The 23,670-nt window shown below is 46.9% G+C and overlaps 2 protein-coding genes across 3 annotated transcripts in view; one reads left to right on the top strand and one right to left on the bottom strand.

The window, feature by feature from the left end:
• Window positions 1-23,670, bottom strand: part of FYCO1 (FYVE and coiled-coil domain autophagy adaptor 1) — a 77,660-nt gene that overhangs the window by 8,617 nt on the left and 45,373 nt on the right. The window contains exons 15-17 of one of the 2 annotated variants that reach the window (XM_073010286.1): window positions 9,957-10,052; window positions 4,586-4,796; window positions 1,483-4,480 (exon numbers count right to left, since the gene is read on the bottom strand). In XM_073010286.1, coding sequence (XP_072866387.1) covers window positions 4,313-4,480; window positions 4,586-4,796; window positions 9,957-10,052 — 475 coding nt within the window. In that variant the 3' untranslated portion in view covers window positions 1,483-4,312. Of the gene's footprint in view, window positions 1-1,482; window positions 4,481-4,585; window positions 4,797-9,956; window positions 10,053-23,670 lie in introns of those variants that run through there. The other variant, XM_007983940.3, reaches the window with a different exon arrangement.
• On the top strand, window positions 16,940-22,061 carry CXCR6 (C-X-C motif chemokine receptor 6). The gene is made up of 2 exons (XM_007983939.3): window positions 16,940-17,022; window positions 19,929-22,061. Exon 2 carries the CDS (start codon window positions 19,950-19,952, stop codon window positions 20,979-20,981), a length of 1,032 nt encoding a protein of 343 aa, XP_007982130.2. The 5' UTR covers window positions 16,940-17,022; window positions 19,929-19,949; the 3' UTR covers window positions 20,982-22,061.

The raw sequence follows: 23,670 nt of genomic DNA, 5'->3' as shown, positions 1-23,670 counted from the left end.
ACATTTATGCCCTTAATGACAGAGCTTCAAAATACATGATGCAAAAAGTCATAGAACTGCAAGGAGAGATGGACAAATTCACAATTATAGTTGGAGATTTCAACGTCTCTTTCTTAATAATCGATAGAATAAGTAGACAAGAACTCAATGAAGAAACAGAAGATGAACAACAGCATCAACTAACTTGAACTAATTGGCATCTCTAATAGAACATTCCGGCCAGGCACGGTGGCTCACGCCTATAATCCCAACACTTTGGGAGGCCGAGGTAGGTGGATCACCTGAGGTCAGGAGTTTGAAACCAACCTGGCCAACACAGCGAAACTCTACCTCTAATAAAAATACAAAATTAGCTGGGCATGGTGGCGCTTGCCTGCAATCCCAGCTACTTGGGAGGCTGAGGCAGGAGAATCGCTTGAACCTGGGAGGCAGAAGTTGCAGTGAGCCAAGATCGCGCCATTGCACTCCAGCCTGGGCAACAAGAGTGAAACTGTCTCAAAAAAAAAAAAAAGAAAAAAAAGAACATTCCACCCCACAATAGCAGAAGGTACATCCTTTTCAAGTGCACTTGGAACGTTCACCCAGGTAGGTCACATTCTAGGCCAAGCTTGTCCAACCCGCGGCCCAGGAAGGCTTTGAATGCAGCCCAACACAAATTTGTAAACTTTCTTAAAACATTATGAGTTGTTTTGTTGTTGTTGTTTTGTTTTTTTAGTTCATCAGCTATTGTTAGTGTTAGTATATGTTATGTGTGGCCCAAGACAATTCTTCTTCCAATGTGACCCAGGGAAGCCAAACGATTGGACACCTTTGTTCTAGGCCATTAAGAAAACACCTCTCAAACTTCAAAGGATTCAAGTTATATAAAGTATGTTCTAGGTCTACAATGGAATTAAATTAGAAATCAAGAGCAGATCTCTGGAAAATCTCAAAATATCTGAAAACTGAAAAACAAACTCAAACATGTGGATCAAAGAGAAATCAAAAGGGGAATCAAAAAGGCACAGAGGGAGAGTGAGCATTGTGTTCCTAACACAACAGTGTGCTTGCTCAGGCTGGCAGCTGGTGGTGGTGAGGCAGTAGGATGGGCCCCTGACAAGCCTAGAGGGGACAAAGGTGTACAAAGAGTGTACATTGAGGGCCTGCTATACGTAGGCTCCATGCTGCCTCTTCTGCACACGACATCTCATTTACTTCCATTAACATTCTATCACATTCTAGTTCCACCAGGGACTAAGGATCCTGGGAGGGTGAGGGGTTGGTTCTGTTTCTGTGATCCACAACCTAACAACTCTGGCCTGGTCTCAAACACAGCAACAAGGGTGTATGGGAAGGAGCTGCTGGAGGGGAAGGCTTGCTGTGTGCATGGGGACCTTGGTGTGCTCACCCTGCATACCCTCGCACCCACCACCTTGATTACAAGCAACATCAAGAGCTCCTTAAAGCAGGCCCCCTGAAGAGGACATGTTTAACATAGATTAATGTGTGTTCTTGAAAATGATACTCTTCATATCTTTAAAACATCTTATTCTGTAGCCTTTTCATTCATTCCAGCTGTTTTTCATTCATTCCATTCACATGAAACATCTAGAATCAGCAGATTCACAAAATAGATCCGTGGTTGCTGGGGGCAGAGGTTGGGGAGTGACTGCTAATGGGCACAGAATTTCTTTTTTAGAGTGATGAAAAGAATCTAAAATTAGACCGTGGTAATGGTGGTTACAACTCTGTGAATATACTAAAAACCATTAAACTGTACATTTCAAGTCGGTGAGTTATATCTCAATAAAGCTAAAAAACAAAGTCAAGTGTCCTTGCTGTCAGCTGATTCCTCCTCTGACTCCCTCTGGAGCCCACCCCAGCAGGCCATCGAGCTTCTCTGGCCAAAGACGGATCTTCTGCCCAGAGAGAGGACAGGGTCTGGATCCAATTCTCTGCTTTGTCCCTGGGCCTCAGGCCAGCGGTGTGTACACTGGTAACCTGGTTCATAATTTCTTTCACCAAGTGCCTCACCTAGATTCACAATCTCTAATCTCAGTGTCAAGTCCGTGACTATAATGGAGGAAGTGGGTCTGGAGAGAGGGTGGCACAGGGTGGCGAGTATCAGACAGGCACCTCTAGAGATGGGGCTGGCCTTCTGCTGTGCTTTTCCATCTACTGGATGCTTCTCCTCAAGCGCACAGGCCCCTCGCCTCACCTCACAGTGCTGCTCCTGGTTTCCTCCACTGTGGCCTTCACCATCACCCAGGGGTCTCCTTTCCTCATCTCTGTTCCCCAGGCTGGGCTAGGCACCCTTCGCAGGGGTACCCACAGTGCCCGCCCACCCCTGTCATGAAGCCACCTGGAATCACAAGTGTCTATTGATTACAGTCTCTCTCCGACTACACAGTGAGCTTCCTTCATCTCTCTCTATCCCCTGTGGGCCCTACAGTCCAGTATACAGCAGACACTCAATAAATGGTTGCAAATACACAGCATAGTTCCTTGTGTCTATACCTCCGTAATCATGAGGTCTGAGTGCTGCCATTTGCATTGTACCTGTCATTTCCTCTAAGGCCCAGGCTGGTCAGGAGAGCACCCGGGGAGTCCCCGGGATAGATATTGAGGGCACTTGTGTGGAAACAGGCTACCCTGGCCACGGTCTCTTTGGGGGACATCAGGCAGAGATAACAGCCACCCCCATCTGTGGCTGGTGACAGTGGCCTGTGAAGGCAGAGGAGCACCTGAGCATCCTGTACACAGGCCCCTTCTGCCCCCTGGTGTCACTGTGGGGAAAGGCAATGGGGCCCCCTGGCAGTTAGAGATGAGGAAGGCTCAGTAGGTCCCCAAGTTCCTGATTCCTGGTAGAGCCACACAGGAACCCCAGGCTCCTGAGGACTCGGTGGGTAGGGACTGAGCAAGGGGAGAGGCCTACAGCCCAGTCATGTGTGGGCAGGCAAAACAGCAAAGGCCTGGATCCCTGATTTCGTCCCTTCCCTCCTTGCCACAAACACTCACGGTGTCTGGTCTGGGTGGATTCAGGATGAGGCCCTGGTAGGTCTGGGGAATGTGATGGTGAGTGGCAAGGGCAGCTCTTGGCAGTGCTGCCGTTTGTTAGTGTGGAGCTGACAGGCATGTTGGCTGTGCCAGGACTTCCTGGGCGGAGGCTCAGAACTGCTCAAGAAGGAAGGGCTCCAGAGGTAGGTATGAGGAGCTGGCTACAAACCCCAAAAGAATAAGATGGGCAGAGCGGTTTTAAATAAGACAGAATATCAGACTCCAATAAACAAGGCCAAACCAAGGGAGCAGAGTTACATTTTGAGAGTGAGTCTGAAAAGCAGAGAAATGACAAAAGCGATCCCTGCAATGAGCAGATTCCAACAGGGCAGGATGGCAGGAGAGCAAACCCAAACTGGTACATGTTCCTCTACGGGATGCCAGCATCAGAGCAGGAACTGCTGTGTGGCCCTCCTAGCTGGGCTCTCCTGCTCTGGGCCTCCCTCATCCCTCAACCTCAAGCCCCTCAAGGGCACCCAGTGGACCAAACACAAGGGACTAATAGATGTTTCTGCAAAGACTTCACAGAATTCTTGTTTCACATGACTTTAGCTTGCTTTTCCCTATCTTGATCCTTGCAATTCTTGCAAAATGGAGATTTCTGCAGTCATATTCCCAGGCTAGGATCCACTTTCAGCTCCAGTCCAGCAGGCCCAACCGCTTTTACCATTTCTTCCACTCAGAATGATTCAAATGGAACTTGTGTTTCCATCCAAACCGTCTCTCCCTCCCATATCCCTCTATACCCTTTCTCTGCAGAGATGCAGGCACCGAATTCAGACCTCAGGCATGGGTCTCCCTCCTCCTTGCCCCGTACTGAATCAGCCACCCATGGAGCCCTGCCCAACCTCTGTCCCTGTGGTCTGGATTCCACCCCATCCTTTCCACTCTGGCTTCAACTCCCTGATCTACACCAGTGGTTCTCAATCTACACCAGTGGCTGCTCATTGGAATCACTTGGAGATGTCTGGATCCCACACCTAGAGATTCTAATTTGCAGCCAAGGTTGAGAACTACAGTCCAGGCACTGTCAACATTCCATGCCTAGAATGTCTTAGGAATTTATAAACTGGTACCCACCACCAAGATTTCAAGCTTGACCACCCAAGTGACATTGGTGTTGTCTCTACTGACACCCTTCCAGGTGGGATGCACCCTAAGCTAAAAACTAGAGGAAGACAGGTCACCACCTCCCAAGGTGACCCATTTCTGCTTTGCATAGCTCTATTAGAAAATGATCCTTAAATTGAGTCATATGTCTGTATTCCTCTTTCACCTACCCATCTATCCCAAGGGCAGATTGTACCTGTTTGACACAGGTGTGACCTTCAGACATTTGAAAACAACTTTCCAGAACCTCTGGGTCTTTCCCTCCCCAAACTCGACAAGGCCCAGGTGCTCTGCCTTCTCTGCATGGCACAGCCCAGAACATTCCAGGTGAGGCCTGCCCAGCAGAGGGTAGGATGGCCACTGCCCTGCTTTGGGAAAGGCCTGCCCAAGTACCCAGATGTGTGTGTTAGGAGCCCATAGGCAGGGAGCCCAGCCTTACCTTACACTGATCCAGCGGTGTGTCCTCGGCCTCCTGGAAGACCACGCTGAAGGAGATGCTCTTGGGGTCAGAGGAGAAGACCCAGCTGATGGTGAGGCCTGCTTCGGCCACAGTGATGGGGATCAGGCTGTAGGTGCTGGACCTCACAAACAGCTCCCTGCTACCCTCCCCGAAGCTGGCAATCTCATCCACTGTGAGGGGTACTTTGATCCTAAAATCAAAATACAGAGCGGGATCTGATTGACTGGGCAAAGTGTTTGTGTCCACTGGCCAGGTCATCCATGGCTCAGAGGTGGCTGGAGACTTCTTGAGAGGATAAGCCCTGGGTAACCCTGGCCAACATGCTTAATTACGGGATGGCCAGTTCACTCCAACAAATGTTTCCTGAGCGCTTACTACATGCCTGGCATGGTTCTAGGCATGGAGGACACAGCAGTAAAAAATATAGATGACGTATTTGCCTGTGTGGAGCTGAAAGCCCATGGGAACTAAGGAACTGAGGATGGCCTGACCTGCTCCATGGCCCTCGTGGACAGGAAGTGAGTGCCGAGGCGCAGCTTTCTACTGCTCTCCTGAAGGTGCCCTGCTGCTCAGTCGTCTGTTTTCTCTCTGCCATTTCTGCTTCCAACTCCCTGCCTCACCCTTTCACCTAATTAGCACAAGCCTCCCAGCCTTTCAATATAGTCGCATCTGGCATCCACTGTAAGATTCTACATGGAAACCCTGACCTTTCCTCAAATGCCAACATCCCATACTCTTTATAATGTAGGGGTGATGCAAGTAATATAATGGTTTTGGGGAGAAAAGCTTGTTCTTACTCTCCCTGGGTAGAGAAAAGCTTCTTCAAGAAGTTTACAGGGTTCATTGACAGTGAGTTCCTCTGTTTTTGGGGTTCTGTGCTGGACCCAGAGTATTATGTGAAGAATGTGAGGTTAGGGGCCAAGGGACCTGCCTCACTGCATCCCGGCTGCAGGGCTTACCCTCTCATAAACCTCAGTTTCCTCATCTGCCAAACAGGGACAACCATGCCTGCCTCAGGACTGCTGCAAGGACTAGATTACAAGATGAACCTGAGAAGCTTGCTCCTCGGGGACCCTTCCAGGCCGAGTGGCACCCCTCCGACACTGTGCAACTCTGGAGGCAGTTAGGTTAGCTCACGGTCATGGAGGCAGGACCTCCAGTGCAGAGCTGCAACTTAGGAGCAGTGTGGCCTTGGGTGAATCACTCACTCATTTTGAGCCTCAGTTTCTCAACTGTGAAATGGGAAGGTGGCAACCATCATAGGCCATGCCGTGTGCTCAGCAATTTTGCATGTTACTGCAGTAGCTCCACGAGGAAGGCATGACTGTTGCCATTCTGTGAAAGAGGAAACTAAGATTCTAAAAGATTAAGAAATTCGATCCAGGCTCGCACAGGTCTGAGGCAAAGCCATCATCTTCCTACCATACCAAACTGCCTTTTGTGGAGAAAATGTATTACTATGCCCTTTAACACAGGGGAGGGAACTAAGTTCAAAGAGGTTAGGTAACTTGCCCAACACTGCCCAGCAAGTGGTGGTGCTGAGGGCTCATTTGCCTCCAAAGCTGTGGAGATGAATGGACAGACTCCCCAAAGCTAACGAGAAGGTAAGAAATGATGAAAAACCAGCATGCTTTAAAGAACAGCTCCAATACTCACCTTTGTGAGAATTCAATTCAATGCAATACTTCTCCATGTGTTAAATTTTATTTCTAATTAAGACCCCTCGACCAGTATTTACAATTTTCAAGAATCTGAGGGCAGGTGTGGGGGTCTATTCTGGAACAGACATCTTTCTCGTAATGTGGAAATCTTACCATATTACCATGTAAAAAGTCACTTACCCTGACATAATGTCCCATTAATGCTGGAGCATTTTATAATTTTATGCTCCAGAATTCTCCCCTGGCACCCAGGTATTTGGATTGTGCATCAATCATCTATTCTAGACATCATCTATTCAGCAACAAGGACAATACTCAGCCTCTCCAAAGGAGATCTTAACAAAAAAAATCAAGGGTTTGCTCAAATATAATATAATCTTAAGATGCCTATTGTCTATAAGGCTCATGTCACAAATGTGAATTCCACTGAGTGACCTCAGAAATTCCAGTTTACATGAGTCAAAGGGTACCAACACATGTGCAGTGTTCTGAGATAATCCCAACCTTTAACATGTTTTCAGATGCTCTCACGATATGGTTGCTAATCCTTAGCTTGCTGTCACTCTCTTTGAAAGAGGCAGAAAAAAATAACTTTCAAGATGTTGTCATTCTCCTCGCATTTTATTCCCATGTCCAGCCGACCTATTCTCGGTTCTATCCTATTCTCCTCCAGGATATGCCTTGGATCTGCATGTTCTAATTACTTATAAATCTCATAACTTTCCTCATCCCTTTACTTGAGGGTAGGTTTTTTACAAGTTTTATTATAAATGATTTCAAACATTTCCTTGTTCTTTCCCATTAAATGCCACTAAAAAACCTGAAAATGATTCAGCAGTTGTAATAAAAGTAAAGGGCAGGAGAAGGAAGGTGGACTGATTAAGGACCCCCAGAATATGAGGAAAATCACAACAGCTGAGCGTCTCTGAGCCCCCAACCTACACATACTAGAAAACCACTCATTATCCTAAGAGCCTGGAAAATCACAGTGTGCGTGAGGAAAGACAATCAACAGAAGCTGACACTGACATCAATCAGATGCTGGAGTTATCTGTCAAGGCTTTTAAAGCAGTCATGAAAAAAATGCTTCAATAACAATTTTAAATGTTCTTGAAACAATAAAAAAGTGGAAAACTCACACCAAAGAAACAGAAGATATAAAAAAGAACCAAATGGAAATTTTAGACCTAAATAATTACAATAACCAAAAAAAAAAAAAAAAAAAAAAAAAAAAAATCACTGGACACTCAATAGCTGAATAAAGATGACAGTTATACTTGAAGAGAGAAAAACAGAAATTCCTCAATCTGAACAACACAGGGAAAAGAGAATTGGGGGGCGGGGTGCAAGGAAAAAGAACAGAGCCTCAGGGACCTGCAAGACAAGGACGAAATATCTCACATTTGTATTACTGGAGTCCCAAATGGAGAGGGAAAATAGAGTACATCTGAAAAACTATTCAAAGAAATGATGGCTATAAACTTCCCAAATATGGCGACAGATATAAGCCTAGAGATTCAAGAGCTGGGTGTACCCCAAATAGGAAAAACCCAAAGAAATTCATGCCAAGACCCATCATAGTTCAGCTTCTAAGAACAAAAGACAAAGAAAAAACTTGAAAGCAGGCAAGAGAAATAACTTATTATCTACAGGAGAATACCAATTTGAATGCTAGGGGATTTCTCATCTAAAACCATGGAGGCCAGAGGGAAGTAGCAGCACACTTATTTCAAATGCTGAAAGAAAAAAACTGTCAATTCTATACTTGGCAAAACATCCTTTAGATATTTTGTGAAATCCAGCAGGGTGTGAAAAAGAATTATATACCACAGCCAGTGGGATCTATCCCAGGTATGCAAGGTTGGTTTGATATATGAAAGTCAGTCAATGCAATCTATCATATCAACAGGCTAAGGAAGAAAAAGTCTATGATCTTATCAATTGATGTAGAAAAAAGATCTGGCAAAATTCAACAGCCATTCTCAACCACCCAAGTTCTCTTTTACTATTTCTAATTGTCACTGCTGTGAGTAGCATGCAAGGGACATTTTGGTAGCTTTATCTTTGCACATCCAGTCATTATTTCCTAAGGATAAATTCCCAGACATAGGCCCATTGCATCGAAGAGAAAATGCAATTCTTGAACTTTTGGTACATCCTGCAGCCGAGCTGTTCTCCAGAAAGGGTAGCCCTGACATTTCATACTCCCCCAGCATCAACAGCTTGTGAGTGGGCTAGCTATTTAATTCTTCCTGCTTGGTCTGCCCCATAATTCAATATAGTGTTTGTCCAAGTGTGGTCCAAGGTCACCTGAGGACTGGTGGAATAGATCATTCTCTTATGACCACATCTGACCCTTCAGAAAATTCTGTCTTCACCACCTTCAAAATAGGTCCAGAATTTGCCCTGGCTCTGCCCTCTCTGCCAACACTTGGTCCAAGGAACAAGCATTCCTCTAATACCCTTTCAACTGGTCTCCCCACTTTTGCTCTTGTCCTCCATCATCTATTCTCCACATGGCAACCAGAACAATTCTTTTTCAAATGTAAATTAGATTAAGTCACTCTTAATGCTACACACCTCATTTCGGGGTCCCATTTCCCTCAGATTCAAAGTCAAAGTCCTTACAATGGCCAACAAGACCCTACGTGCTGGGACCCTCATTTCCACTCTGACTCCACCTCCTGGTTCTCTCTACTGCAGGCACGCTGGCCCTTTTCTCGGCCCCTCAACATGCCACGCACCATCCTGTCGCAGGGCCTTTGTGCTGCCTGTTCCCTCTGCCTGAAATGCTATACCCGTAGATAGAAGCCTGGCAACTCCTTCACCTCCTTCAAGTCTTATCTTCTTACTGTCACTCTATTTAAAATGGCAAATTCCCCTTCCCTGTTATCCTACTTTATCTTTTCCCATAGCAAGCACCACCTTGTAACATTTATACAATATTGACTTATTTAATTATGTTGACAGTTTGTCATCTGTCAACCCCTGCTGGAATGTAAGCTTGATGAGGGCGAGGGGTGAGCCTTTGTTGGTTTTGTTTACTGACATGCTCTAAGCACCTAAAATAGTACCTGGCACATTGTGATAATGAATAAATATCTGTGAATGAGTGACTGAATCTATTCAATGACAGTTATGCAGCCACTGGACACAACACTGGAGAACTTGATGATGTGGGAAAATACTCATGCTATAGCACGTTTTCAAATACTGCAAAAGAAGATTTAGAATATTTGTTTGTGTCAAAAATTATATGTATATAGGTATATAAAAAAGACTGGAAGGCTATATGCCAAAATGTTTTACTTATCTCTATTTTCCTAATTTTTTACAATGAAAGTGTATTGCTCATACAAAAAAAAAAAATTAACAAAGTTACTTTGAAAAAAGAACATGAGGTGTGGGAGGAATATTATAAAGGGGCATGGGGAGCTTCCCAGGGTGAGGGAACTATTCTATATCTTAATTGTGGTAGTGATTACACTGTATCATTCATGAGAATTCAAGCACTGTATACTTGCTTGAATTTTAATGTATATAAGCTATACCTGAAAAAAAAGAATAAATGAAGCCCCACTGGTATTAAGTTAGAGTCCCCGGGGTGGTCCCCAGCGCCGGCACTGGAGAGGCCATTACTCCTCCCAATGCCACACCTGGAGAGGGCCCAGGCGGCAGCTGCCACTTACATGAGTTCTCCAGACTTCAGCAGGCAGATTTCCGCATCTTGCCCCACGGGCATGTCTTCAGTGTCCTCAGGCGTTAGTGAGGTTGATGTAGTGTCCCTGAAATGTCACCAACAAGAATACAGTCATTTAGCTATCAACACACAGGGCCTCACATCCTGGCGTCCGCAGTCTTGGAGTCACAGGCAGCCAAATCCAGATGCGTGGGGGATCCTTTAATCACAGAGGCCATGACAGAGACCCCGGCAGATTTTGTGGGTAGAGGGAGGGCTGCAGGGGCAAGGGTCAAGCAGGTGGATAAGGAGAAGACAATAGGGCTACAGCAGTTTCCCTGGAGCAGCTGTAGGGAAGAGACCTCCTGCTACAGGAAGGGTAAGCAGAAACACAAATCAACCACTCTCCTAGCCCACGCCAGCAGAGCCACTGCCACGGGACCAAGGTACCAGTACCACTGGGTCCTGCCTCCTCAGTGCCAGTGCACGACTAGAGAAGCCTCTGGCCTATCCCTGGGGCACAAGAACAGGCACCCAGGGGAGGTTTTTAACACCTTCTGAATGATGGATTCTTAGAACATATTGGCAGATTGCAGTCCCTGCACTTCACTGATGGGGACACAGAGGCCCAGGCAGTTCCTCCAAGGCAGAGCTGGAGCCAGAACTAGATACCCTGACTGCAACTTAGTGCTTTCCCTGTGGGGCCCCAGGTCCAGCTCAGTCAGGGGCTTATACAATCTCAGGTGCCTCAGAGCCCAACCAGCTCCACTCCCTCGTTCTGCCAAAGAGGAAACCTAGGTCCAGAAAAGAAAAAATGGCTTTGTCCTCATGTGAAGGCGTCAGTGAGGAAGATCTGCCACTCAGTGTGGCTTCTTTTTAAACTGCTGCAACAATCTGTGCTCTTCCAGGAGCTGAATGCCACCAGCCCTGAGCAGTGGGGCTCCCTCTAGCTGAGGTCTCTGTGGCCCTAAGGGCAGGGGACATGGTATGACTGTGGTGGGGTCCACTGTGGTTCCAGCTTCAGCATTGTGACTGTGTGACTCACGGTGAGCTCTTTCCTCCTGAGACCCCAGTTTTCCTTCTCTAAATGGAAGCAAATGGAACCAGATGGACTCTGGGTTCTGAGGGCTTGAAAAGGCTGTAAGTTTTAAAGGACTCAGAGGTAGCATCTTGCAAGCCCACTGGTTGAGAAAGAGGTGGACTTGCTCTGGTCAGCAGCTTCCTGCCCGCGGCCTCTGGCTCTTCTCAGGGAAAGTGCAGGAAGAACGCAGGCTGCAGCACCTGCTGCCACCGGGGGCATGCCTTGTCACTCTGGCATTTATTTTTCTTCCTGGCCCCAACCCCCTATCTTCCTCCTTGCCTAACACCTCCTTCTTTTTGCTTTTCCAGCCGCTGGCTTCTAGGCCCCCACTCCCTCACCCTGGGACAAACAGAAACAGGGAACATCAGTGCAAGAAGCTGCTCAAGGAGCCAGCTCGTGCAGCCACCCACTTGACAGCAGGGAAGCAGAAGTCCAGAGGAGACAGGCCAGGATCACTCAGGCCTGCTTGTTTTCATCCTTGTCCAAGGTGCAAATACCATAAATGAGATAAAGAAATAAAGTAGAATCAGAGAGACTCTGAAAGCTGTACTTGGTTCTCCCAATTTTCTTGCATTCAGGATGAAAGATGTTCTAATCTATGATTCGTTCTCTTCCTCCATCACCCTCCTCCCTGATCACAGTGATGACAGACAACGCCTGATTACCTGTAAGCAGATGATTCACAGAGCAGGTTTCCCAGACCCTTGCTGGCCCCGGCGGATGCCCTGCATGAGTGAGGTGGGAGTGGGACAGGGGGGTGATGCAGTCTTAAAGGTAACAATTAGGGCAGAGGGCTTTCTTTTCAATAGGTTTTCAAACTGTAGGTCATGACCCATTTGGTGAGCTGTGAATCAATTTAGGAGGTTATGACCAACATTAAAAGAAATAGAATAAAATAGAAAATACAATAGTATATTGCATGTTGTGAGGATAAGTATTTATGAGGCTCTTGGGTTTTGTTTGTTTGTTTGTTTTTGAGACGGAGTTTTGCTCTGTTGCCAGGCTGCAGTGCTGTGGCACCATCTTGGCTCACTGCAACATCCAACTCCCCAGTTCAAGCGATTCTCTTGCCTCAGCCTTCCAAATAGCTGGGATTACAGGCATGCACCACCACACCCAGCTAAGTTTTGTATTTTTAGTAGAGACGGGGTTTCACCATGTTGGCCAGGATGGTCTCAATCTCCTGACCACATGATCGGCCCACCTCAGCCTTCCAAAGTGATGGGGTTACAGGCATGAGCCACTGCGGCCAGCCTTGAGGCTCTTGTTTTGACCGTATGTGTACACACATGCACACGAGGTAGCCATGCAAAATGTATTTCTTACCGTGAGATACTGTAGAAAATGTTGAAGCAACTCAGAGGATGTCAAGGGATTTAAGAGCTTGAGAAATGACGGTAACCAAAGCATGACCACTAGAGGGCACCCCACCTCCTACCAGAGCTGCTTCCGTTCCTTGCTATGGAGGCAGTCTCAGCGAAGATACCAGACACTCACTGCCCACGCGGCCTTCCTCCTCCCCTTGCTCTGGTCATGGCAGCCTACTGCTAGCTTGGCTGATGGCATGCCACCCTTTCCGTCTGAGTTTTTGTCTGGAGCCAGTGGTCAGCTGAGATCAATATCTCTCGAACACACGTTCCAGTCCGTCAACTTGTCTGTCCCTTTGTGGGTGCCATCCTGGCATTCCTGGGCAGCCTGCTGTGCACACAGCCCATGCCCAGTGAATGTCTACATTATTTGCCTCAGAGTAAGGTTTTCTTCTGTCCCAAATGCTCCCAAAGGAGGACATACCCAAGGCTCCGCATTAGAAGCGAGTCAGAATAAAGTGGTGAGCACAAACCAGGTGGCCCCTGGCACTGCAGTCCTGGAGTCCACACCTCTCTGAGTCATGGTGGAGCCCCTCCAGCTTGGTCTCTACAAATGGAAGTCTATAGTCCTTCCCTGTCACGAATCAAATGGCCTCGGCCTGTTTGTTGTGTAATTACTGCACAACTTTAATCCTGCAGACTGCCTGCGGTACAGGTCGGCTGGTTTAGAAACTAGCGGAGGGAGGAAGGGATGCCTGGAAAATCCCTATGGCCCAAGGTGCCTTGCTGCCAATCTGCCCCAGGGGGCGCCATCTCTCCTCAGCCTCGCTAAGCCCCACAGAGTGAGAAATGTTGCTTTTCCTGATTACACAGGCTCCTATCCTCCCTCTGGTCAGCCTCCATCTGCGAACAGTCTCCTCTGAAATGGAGATGTCTTCAGTTTAGAACTGCACTCTTCAATACAGTAGCCACTAGCCACATGTGGCTATATAAACTTAAATTAATCAGATAAATTAAACTAAAAATGTGGCTGCCTGGTTGCACTAGCCACATTTCAAGTGCTCAATTATCACCTGGACTGGTGGCCACTGTGTTGGGCAGTGCGGGTACAGCACAGGTCTCTCACAGCAGAAGGCTCCACTGAACAGTGCAGGTTTGGAAGGTTGGGCTGAACCACACCACACACATCCTATTCACTCTGTGATCTGGGGGCATATTTTAGTTTTGCTATCAAATTATTATTATTGTATTAACTTGATTTTACTTTGCTAATCCATTGCTTATAAATTCCTAGTGTTAGAGTAGGTAGCTAGGCAGGCATGAGCAGGGCAGGAGAGGGCCCCCCTCCCCCAGGAATGTCAGATGACTGTCAAGTAATGGTCAGGCAATTGTTAAGCTGTCTCTGTAAAATAACTGGTTGCAGCCAGAGCCAGAGAAAGAGTCTCCCAATAGATAGAAAACATCTGAAGCGGGTAATCAGCAGCTTCCTAAGATCTCAGGAGTTGGGCGAGTGGGCTCAAGCATGCACATTAAGAGGCAAAATGGCAGAGTTTAACCGGTATATGACCTTCCTCTAGAAACGACTGATAAGGGAAAAATACCTCAAGTGAGCATGCGTACATCTCCAGTAAACACACTGAGCATGCAGCCCCTCCCAAGTGCTGGCAAGCCGCCCTGCCTGTGGACAGCCTGCTCCAAGGAAAGAGTCGGGGGAGAAGAAACACAAACCCTGGAACCATGCCAATGTATCAAACCTCAAGTCAAGGGCCCGACGGGGCACTTGGATCTCTCAGGTCACCTGCTTGGCTCTCTTCCAAGTATACTTTACTTCCATTTGTTCCTGCTCTAAAACTTTTTAATAAACCTTCACTCCTGCTCTAAAACTTGCCTTAGTTTCTCCCTCTGCCTTAAACCTACCTCTGCCCCTCGACCAAATTCTTTCCTCCAAGGAGGCAAGACTCGAGTTGCTGCAGACCCGTATGGATTTGCTGCTGCTAACATACTTTGGTGCCACGTGACTCAGACACATTCTCTAGTGGTAGGACACTTCTACAACTCACCTTCTTCTGCTGGAGGTAGTCAAACCCTGTAACCGGTTTCCTTCTCCTGCTCTCCTGCCTATAGAAAAACTGTTCCTCCAGAACAATTCCTCTCAGCTATAGTGGCTTTGCTCCTGCCAGTTGATCTCTCAGCTCATCCTGGTGGCTTGCAGGGGTACAGGTCTGCTGGTTATGTTGCCCAGGCTGGCCTCAAACTCCTGGGCTTCAAATGATCCTCTCATCTTAGCCTCCCGAGTACTGGGATTATAGGTGCCCACTGCCACGCCTGGCTGGTTAGGTTACTTTTCTGTGGATCACAGCCCATCATTCACCAATGCCTTGCCAACAGCAATAAATGTCTCATCCCTGGATCCTGGAACTGATAACTTAACAGCTCTGCCAGGTCTTCAGGTAAGGAGAGCAGGCCAACAGTCTGACTTCCAAGATAAATCTGCAGCAGGTGTGTCTGCCACTTCCCTTTTACTCTTCCCTCAATTTTATTTAGAAAATGTTTAGGTATTTCTGGGGAAATCTAAGACATATATGATTGGGTTCCCACCCTTAGCAAGTTTAGTTTCAAATAAAAGTAATGCCCTTAAAACAATTAACACTACAAATTGGCAGATAGTAAAAGGCGTTTTGTAAAGCGATTAAAATAAAATTTTAGCCCCAAACCTGCGAGTGGCTCAGCTCCTCAAATATAGGTGCAAGTCTTTGTACTACAGAGAAGTTTCTATTAAAGAATGGCCATGATAAACAAGCCATGCTTTCTCAAATACACGTATCCCCATATTGACACGTACACACAGTCATGGAGGGCGCCAGGTGCTGGTTTGTTTTTCCTCATGGAGTAGAAAGGCTTGCTGAGAAGAGCACGGCCAAGGGTGCTTGACAAGGCTCAGGCCATTCTAACACTGCCCTGTGGACCTGTCTTGAATGGCATGGTTGGCTTGTCCCTGGGTAAAACTCAGCTCTCAAAGCTGAAAGATTCCTAAATGTCAGGCAGGGTTACTTTAAATTGCCACCCTGCCTTGAAAGGTCTCTTTCAGGAAGACAGGTGCATATTTGGCTCAGTCTGTTCTTCTATTCATTTGTCCACCATTCCCTACATCCATCTGTCCATCAGTGTATAGTCTATGCGGCCTCATGGTTCATGCCCATAAGGAACACCTCACTCATTTGTACCAGTTTGGTAGAAAGGACAGTCTGAACGAATTCATTCAAAAAAACACCTGCAAACCTACTAGAGCTCTTCAGATCTTTTTCCAGGCCCCCTGGCATAGCTCCATACTCAGAGCAGGGCAGGAAGCACTGGCTTTGCAGCCTGACAGTCCTGGGTGACTGCTGGGGATGTGTGTTCTTGGGCAAGTGGGCTAATCTCTCTAGTCTTCTGTTTGTCTATCTGTAAGTGACTAGGATTAGATGGCTGTACATAGACGCATCCAGCATAGGGCCAGGCTTGCAGTAGAACTGAGTGTTAGTCTCTGGATCCTGAGGTTGCTCCTGGTCCGTGCTCCCAATGCTTGACATTTGCCCTTAGAAGAGCCACATGAGGTTTGCCTAGGAGGTGGGAGAGAGCAAAAGCATTGGAGAGAAGCAACCTGAATGGTAGTGCAGAGCCAGAGAAGGGAGGCCAGGCACCTCCACAAGAGAGCAGCTGCTTCTGGGAAAGCAGACATCGGAGTACATGCCTCTCCCTAGTACCCTCTCCACGAGGAGGCACTGGGGCATGTGACCCAGGCTGACATGCCTCTAATTCCTGCCTTCCAGCGTTATTTCCCAGAAGGGTCAGTAATGTTAGATCATGGAGACTGACAACTAGAACTGTACTGAGATCAAAGTAGTCAACATCTGGGGAATTCTAGGAGTAGAGAGGGCAGCCCAAGGAAACCAGATGATTCCAGCCAGGCTAGGCAGGGTGGGTGGGCACTGCTTGCTGAGGTGCCTGAGTGGTGTGGGCTTAGGAGGGAGCGCTGCACCAGGCCCTCTGGCAGACTCATCATCATCCTGTTGATTGGTCTGGTAATGACAGAGACCTGAGTGTGTATCTTCGATTTGCCAGTTTCTAGTTGTGTGCACCGAGGGCTGTTATTTTGGCTATGGTCCTCAGTGTTCTCATCTATAAAGGAAGGATAATATCGACTGCAGGGCTGCTCTGGGGCTTAACAGCTATCACATATGCTGGAGCTACATGTGCACACAGAACCCAGCCCATGCCATGGACTTAGCATTGGCCCAGACCCCAACTGTTCCAAAAAGATGTCTGACTAGTGAATGAAGTAATTTTAAGGTACAAATGCCACCATCTTTGGTGGATGGCCAGAGCCAAACCTCCTTATTGTTCCCCTTTAGTTTATGAATAAAGCCCTGTCAGGCCCTGACAGAAGAATCAGCCCCAAAGCAGAATGAAGGGGGTGTGGGGTATCAGAGTAACCCACCCATCTCTGACCCACGCACTACACAGGGGCGGGTTGGTCATATGGATTCTGATCTGAAGGATGGGAGTAGGGGGTGGGTCTTTTATAGTAGCCAGCTGAGGGCTCTTAAAAAATGTTCAGCGGAAGCATGAACCACATCACAAAAATAGAGGCAGACCTTGCTTCACGAGCAAGCTCATCTGTGGAACAAACCGGCAACGCACCTCTGCTGGTGAGTTATTTGTCTTACTCTTTCCACTGAAAAGAAGACAGGGAGGACTAACCCCAAGTATTCTTGGTATTCTCTGATTCCTGTCTGTAGTAGGGCACAGTGCACAATGCCAGGCTATGGAGCTCAGCTGCTCTTAGTTCAAATTACATCACTGCCATTTGCTACTGTGTGGGTTAAACTGGAGAAACATGAAAACTACTGAACATGTTTCCAGGCACACAGTTAGTGCCTGTAGGCTGATGGTACTGCTAGTCATGGCATAGTCAGACCCACCCAGGGAGATAAGGAGGATCTAGTTATTGTCTATATTTGCTCAATGGATAATCTGTTTTCATTTCTTTTGCATAAGACAGGCTGTTTTCTCAGATGATCATTTATGTTATTTTTCAATATAAATCAATATACTACTGTAGAAACTTTGAAAACTATTTGTAAAAAAGGAAGAAATAAGTCATCCATAATTCCACCAGCTGGAGGCCAACTGTTAATAAAATGTGATCATTTTTTCCAAGTTTCTAAAAGTAGGGTCAGTCAAAAATCACGTCGTTTATCATGAACTCTTAAATGAGGGCCCACAGAATACATGGCAGAGGGATCCAAGGGGTTCATGGACTCCCAGAATTGCAGGGGTATTTGTGTGTGCATGTGTGTGTGTGTGTGTGTGTGTGTGTGTATACATTATTTCTGAGAAAAGGGCTGTAGTTTTTAGGAGATTCTCAAAGGAGTTTATGGTCAAAAAAGGTTATGAATCACAATTAATTTTATATCCTTTTGACATCTATTTGTTGTAATAGTAATAGCTAATACTTATTTTGCATACTTACCTTGTTTACACTGTTCTTAGCAATTTAACTAAGAGTACTGCATTTTCCAAAATCAGTAAAAATACTTCCTAAACATTGAAGTCATATTCTATTTTATGTTTGAATTATAATTTGCTTCATCATTATCAGACTTTTACACTATTTCCAAAGTTGTAGATTTTTTTTTAATTTTCAGAAAACAAAATAGGATTTTGATTATAGAAGATAAATGTTTTTAGTTCGCTTAGAAGGGGAAGTAATTTTTAATACTCTATTTGCACAGCACTGTCCAGGCCCAACCTGTTTACCAATTATTATACATCAAAGTTTACCAATTATTACACATGAATTTGCACAGGTCCTTTGATGAAATGTGTAATGGCAGCATAAGGGACCAGTAAAAGCTGGAACAGGAGGATACCAAAAAAAGGCAAGAGTGAGTCAAGCAATAATGGGGAGCTGGACACTACTCTTAAGAGCAAAGTCACCTGTTTCATATTTTAAATGACGAAAAAATGTGTTTTTGCCCCTGTGAATCAATAACACAAATGCATCATCTGACCTACTTAATATAGTGCCCCAGAGAGCTTGTTGGGGGCAAGCTCTAGAGATCTAACAATTGTGGTGTAAGGGCAAGGATTGTTATTAAGCAGTCTTAGCCCAAAGGCAGCATCCTTCCTTGCTAGAGAGAAAGGGCACTTTGGCCCCTGGAAAGACAGAGGCAAGCAGCAGCATCGGAGACACTGCTCCCAGTCAGGACTCAACGTCAGGGACAGAAGTGTTTCTGAGTGGATTAGGAAAGGTAACCTCATTGTTTATATGCCCTTGTCTGGTCAGGCAATATTTTGACTTTGCTGGCAGAGATTCTGTCCAAACACCTACTCTTCTTCATACATCTTCTTGAGGTGCTGGCCAGACATAGTTCCAGGTCACTGGAAATGAGCTGCTGCATGTTGAGTATCTGCAGGTCAGTAGCAAGGGCAGGCTTCGCACTCATGGGCTGATGTTGACGCAGCAGCCCCTGCTCCCACACCACAGGTTACATGATCCCTTGTCCTGTCTGTGGTCTTTGGCAGGGTCACAGGGCAGAGGGAAGGGTCAGAGAGAAGTGACATCTTGAAGGGCTGGTGCCCTGGGTAAGAAAGATAGCCCATCTGGCACCCCATTTCAATTGGGTCTTCTGCGTGTTAAAAGAGGCCCCTAAGTCCTAACCTGCCAATCACAGGAGCTAAGGCAAGGTTCTGCTTTGGGGAAATCTACCTTTTAAGAGACTTCTTGCTCAGAAGTCTTCAGGAAATGAGACTCTGATGGTGGAATGCCATAAACTGTGTTAGATGATGAAGGGGAAAGTTTAGTTGGGAAGTGAGAACCACCCAGTGCTTTATCCATGAAGCCAGCTCAGCCAAAGTGCTGGGCAGCCGTGGGCTTTTCTATCCCTTGTTTCCCCATTAGTAGCCTTTGAAAATCTATGCAATTGAGGGGAAGGCAGGAAGGACTACCTACCCATGCAGAGCAGTCTTGCCATCCCCAAACACCTGTGGTCTCCAGAAGTCTCCTTGATAGGAGAGCCCCCTGGTAGGGGCACTTGCTTTAGCTTTCACAATTTATTAGGAAATGGGGCTCAGGATGGGTGGGCAACTGTGGTGAGGCAGGGGGAGATGAAAACAGGCATGTCCCATTGATGAGCTCAGATTATCAGTGGGCTCATCCACTAACACCCAGATTATCAGCGGGCTCAACCATTCATTATCAGTGTTGCTCTTCCAAAGAGCACTGTGCCCACCTGGCAGCAAAGCGACTTTTGCTTTCAAAATAATTGAGCACAGGATTTTATGGAATGTGCTTAGGGGTCAGTTATGAGTTGTCTCCCACATGGGTGAGATCCTGAGAATTTTCAGGCTAATGGAGAGTCCTTGTCCTGTCTGAGCAATTTCCCCTCAGGATTGATTATCTTCATTATACTGGACTGTGCTGTTTCTACATAGCCTAGTGGGTGGGTTTAGGAGATGACTATTTGCTCCCTAAATGTGGTCAATGGGACAGCAGGAAGACAGAGAATGCCATCCTCAGCCCCAAATATAATTCCTGGGTTCTGACTCACAGGTGTTCATCAGAACAAACACCATGGCAGAGTATGATCACTATGAAGATAATGGGTTCTTCAACAGTTTCAATGACAGCAGCCAGGAGGAGCATCAGGACTTCCTGCAGTTCAGCAAGGTCTTTCTGCCCTGCATGTATCTGGTGGTGTTTGTCTGTGGCCTGGTGGGGAACTCCCTGGTGCTGGTCATATCCATCTTCTACCATAAGCTACAGAGCCTGACGGACGTGTTCCTGGTGAACCTACCCCTGGCTGACCTGGTGTTTGTCTGCACTCTGCCCTTCTGGGCCTATGCAGGCATCCATGAATGGATCTTTGGCCAGGTCATGTGCAAGACCCTACTGGGTATCTACACTATTAACTTCTACACATCTATGCTCATCCTCACCTGCATCACTGTGGATCGTTTCATTGTAGTGGTTAAGGCCACCAAGGCCTATAACCAGCAAGCCAAGAGGATGACTTGGGGCAAGGTCATCTGCTTGCTCATCTGGGTGATATCCCTGCTGGTTTCCTTGCCCCAAATTATCTATGGCAATGTCTTTAATCTGGACAAGCTCATATGTGGTTATCATGATGAGGAGATTTCCACTGTGGTTCTTGCCACCCAGATGACACTGGGGTTCTTCTTGCCACTGCTCGCCATGATTGTCTGCTATTCAGTCATAATCAAAACACTGCTTCATGCTGGAGGCTTCCAGAAGCACAGATCTCTAAAGATCATCTTCCTGGTGATGGCTGTGTTCCTGCTGACCCAGACGCCCTTCAACCTCGTGAAGCTCATCCGCAGCACACACTGGGAGTACTATGCCATGACCAGCTTTCACTACACCATCATAGTGACAGAGGCCATCGCATACCTGAGGGCCTGCCTTAACCCTGTGCTCTATGCGTTTGTCAGCCTGAAGTTTCGAAAGAACTTCTGGAAACTTGTGAAGGACATTGGCTGTCTCCCTTACCTTGGGGTCTCACATCAATGGAAATCTTCTGAGGACAATTCCAAGACTTTTTCTGCCTCCCACAATGTGGAGGCCACCAGCATGTTCCAGCTATAGGCCTTGCCAGCATTTCGAGAAGCTGCTCTGGAATTTGCAAGGCATGGTTGTGTCCTCTTATGTGGTGAGGCAGGCTTTGTTTATAGCTTGCGCATTCTCATGGAGAAGTTATCAGACACTCTGGTTTGGAATGCTTCTTCTCAGGCATGAACATGTACTGTTCTCTTCTTGAACACTCATGCCGAAAGCCCAAGTAGGGGGTCTAAAATTTTTAAGGACTTTCCTTCCTCCATCTCCAAGAATGCTGAAATCCAGGGGGATGACATGTGACTTCTATGATCTCAGGTTCTCCTTGATTGGGACTGGGGCTGAAGGTTGAAGAGGTGAGCACAGCCAACAAAGCTGTTGGTGGTAGGTAGCACGCTGGGTGCCCAAGCTCAGAAGGCTCTTCTGACTACTGGGCAAACAGTGGAGATCAGAGCAGCCATGGAAACAAATGCTGGCACCACCAGGCACCTAACAGAAATGAGATCAGGCTCTGCCTCACCTTAGGGCTTGACTTTTGTATAGGTAGATGTTCAGATTGCTTTGATTAGTCCAGAATAACTAGCACCAGGGACTATGAATGGGCAAAATCAAATTAGAATAGGCTGAGAATTCCAGTGGTCCATGGAATGCTTGAAAAATGTGGAAAACGGCATTTAAGACTGTAATGAATCTAAGTAGCATTTCTGAAGTGGACTCTTTAGTGGCTTTGCTCATTTAAAAATGAAATTTTCCAATGTCTGCCATATAAACATATGTAAATGTATATACACACACATATACACATATGCTGTATATTACTAGCATATGAGTTTCATAGCTAAGAAATAAAACTTTTAAAGTCTCCAAACTACTTTTATGCTTTGGTATATTCTATTTTAATGTGGTGTGCCTGGAATATACTTTTTTGGAATATATAAAAAAGTTACTTTTGGGCTCAGAGCACGGAAAATAAATTGTAAACTTTCACGGCTGTGCTCTATCATGGAAATGGAATATACCAGTGATAACAACCCTGCTCTTTCACTGTGGTTTCTAACCTCCTGTCTAAAGTGTGGGGCACATTTGTTTAACTTCTAGAATGTGGTCACAGGATGAGGCATAGTTTTAAATGTCAGATTTTATGCATGTTTATTAAATCCTGGCAGTCTGTTCAATAGGCTTAAAGATGTTTTTTGGGCTTATGTATCCCCAAATCACTCACCAAATACGGAGAACCAACTGACAACAGCTAATTGGAATGCACAGAGAGGCAGGCCAGACCGGACCTAACAGTGTGGTTTTGGGGGCTGAATAGACCAGAGCTGAATCCCTGCCACTCACCAGTTTGTAAGACCTTGGGCGAAACTCAGCCTCTGAGTACCTGTTTCCTTTCTTTTTGGTGAAACATGGATCATAACAGCACCACCTCTACGGGTTGGTGTGAATACCTGAGACACTGCATGTAAAACACTTGGCACAGTTTGCATTTGGGGAGAAAAGGTCCAAAAAATAGCAGTAGTTATTATTTCTTACAAGAACTGGTGACACAAAATGGAAGCCCTCCATGTCAGCCCTGTGGGTTAGCGAGGCAAGGGAGGGTTTATATCGTGCCTTCCAGGTGTGTGGCATACCTTGTGCACCTGTACAGCTGAGCACAGGCTGGGCCTTTCAGAGCCACATGATCCTACTACTGTTTCATAAACATGCCTAAACGCATCTACAAGCAGAGTTTTACTGTACTCAGGTCACACGGACCTCCGAGTGCTTCCTTCAACTACAAAATCTGCCCTTTTAGGGTGACAAGGCAACATTTATCTTTTAAGTGGCTTTCAAAGAGAGTTTCTGTCATTCCCCCTTTGTGCATTCACGTTAACATAGAACACTTCTGACAGGGGGCACCAGTCCCTGGTTTGCCTGACAGTGTCCTGGCCCAAAGGACAGAGGCAGAAGTAGAGTCAGGAGACGGGGCCCGGCAGCATCTCCACGAGTCCCCATGGAGAGAGGCAGCAAGATGTGATGAGAATGCAGGCTCTGGGCTCACTCTGACAGTGTTCAGTGTTCAGTGACAGCTCCACCACTGTGTACCCCTGTGCAGGTGATGCAGCACCCCTGACCCAAGCCCTGGTTCACCACCTACGCCATTGGCTCATGGTGGCCTTCCCTCCTGGGGTGCTTGTGAGCACCATGCTTGGGCCTGCCTGGCCACAGTAACAGAAAAGCAGCCACCTGGGACCGTGGGACTTTCCCTGTCCAGGTGCCCGCCCCCTCCCAGGGTCCCTGCACTGGCCTTTTGTAGCTTAGGAAAGCCCTGCCTGCCTGGCCCCAGGAACAGCACAGCAGCAAAATCTTTCTTTGCCTTCCCTGCCTCCTCAGCCACTAATTGATCCTATGCCTCTGGGCCCTTACCTGCCACTCTTTGGAGCAGAGGTCAGTTTTCCAACCCCTTCCCCTGGGTAGGGGAATAAACGCTGGCACAGCACATGCAGATTACAGAAGGCCTTCATGTCTTGATTTCACTCCATCCACACCACAGCCCAGGAAGCAGAAGATGCTCTTGGTACAGGCTCCATTCCACAGAGGAGACTGAGGTCATGTGCAGGGCAGAGCCAGTTCCCAGCCTCAGCCTACCCTTCTCCCTTCCACTTGGCTCTCCCCTCCACTTGTCCACACCAGCACATGGTGTCGGAGGCCTGGTGGGAGGGGATCAGGCTGGGTGTGGGCT

Source organism: Chlorocebus sabaeus, chromosome 22 (assembly GCF_047675955.1).
Source record: "Chlorocebus sabaeus isolate Y175 chromosome 22, mChlSab1.0.hap1, whole genome shotgun sequence".
In the NCBI taxonomy this organism is placed as follows: Eukaryota; Metazoa; Chordata; class Mammalia; order Primates; family Cercopithecidae; genus Chlorocebus; species Chlorocebus sabaeus.
This window is presented reverse-complemented; position numbering and strand designations above follow the sequence as displayed.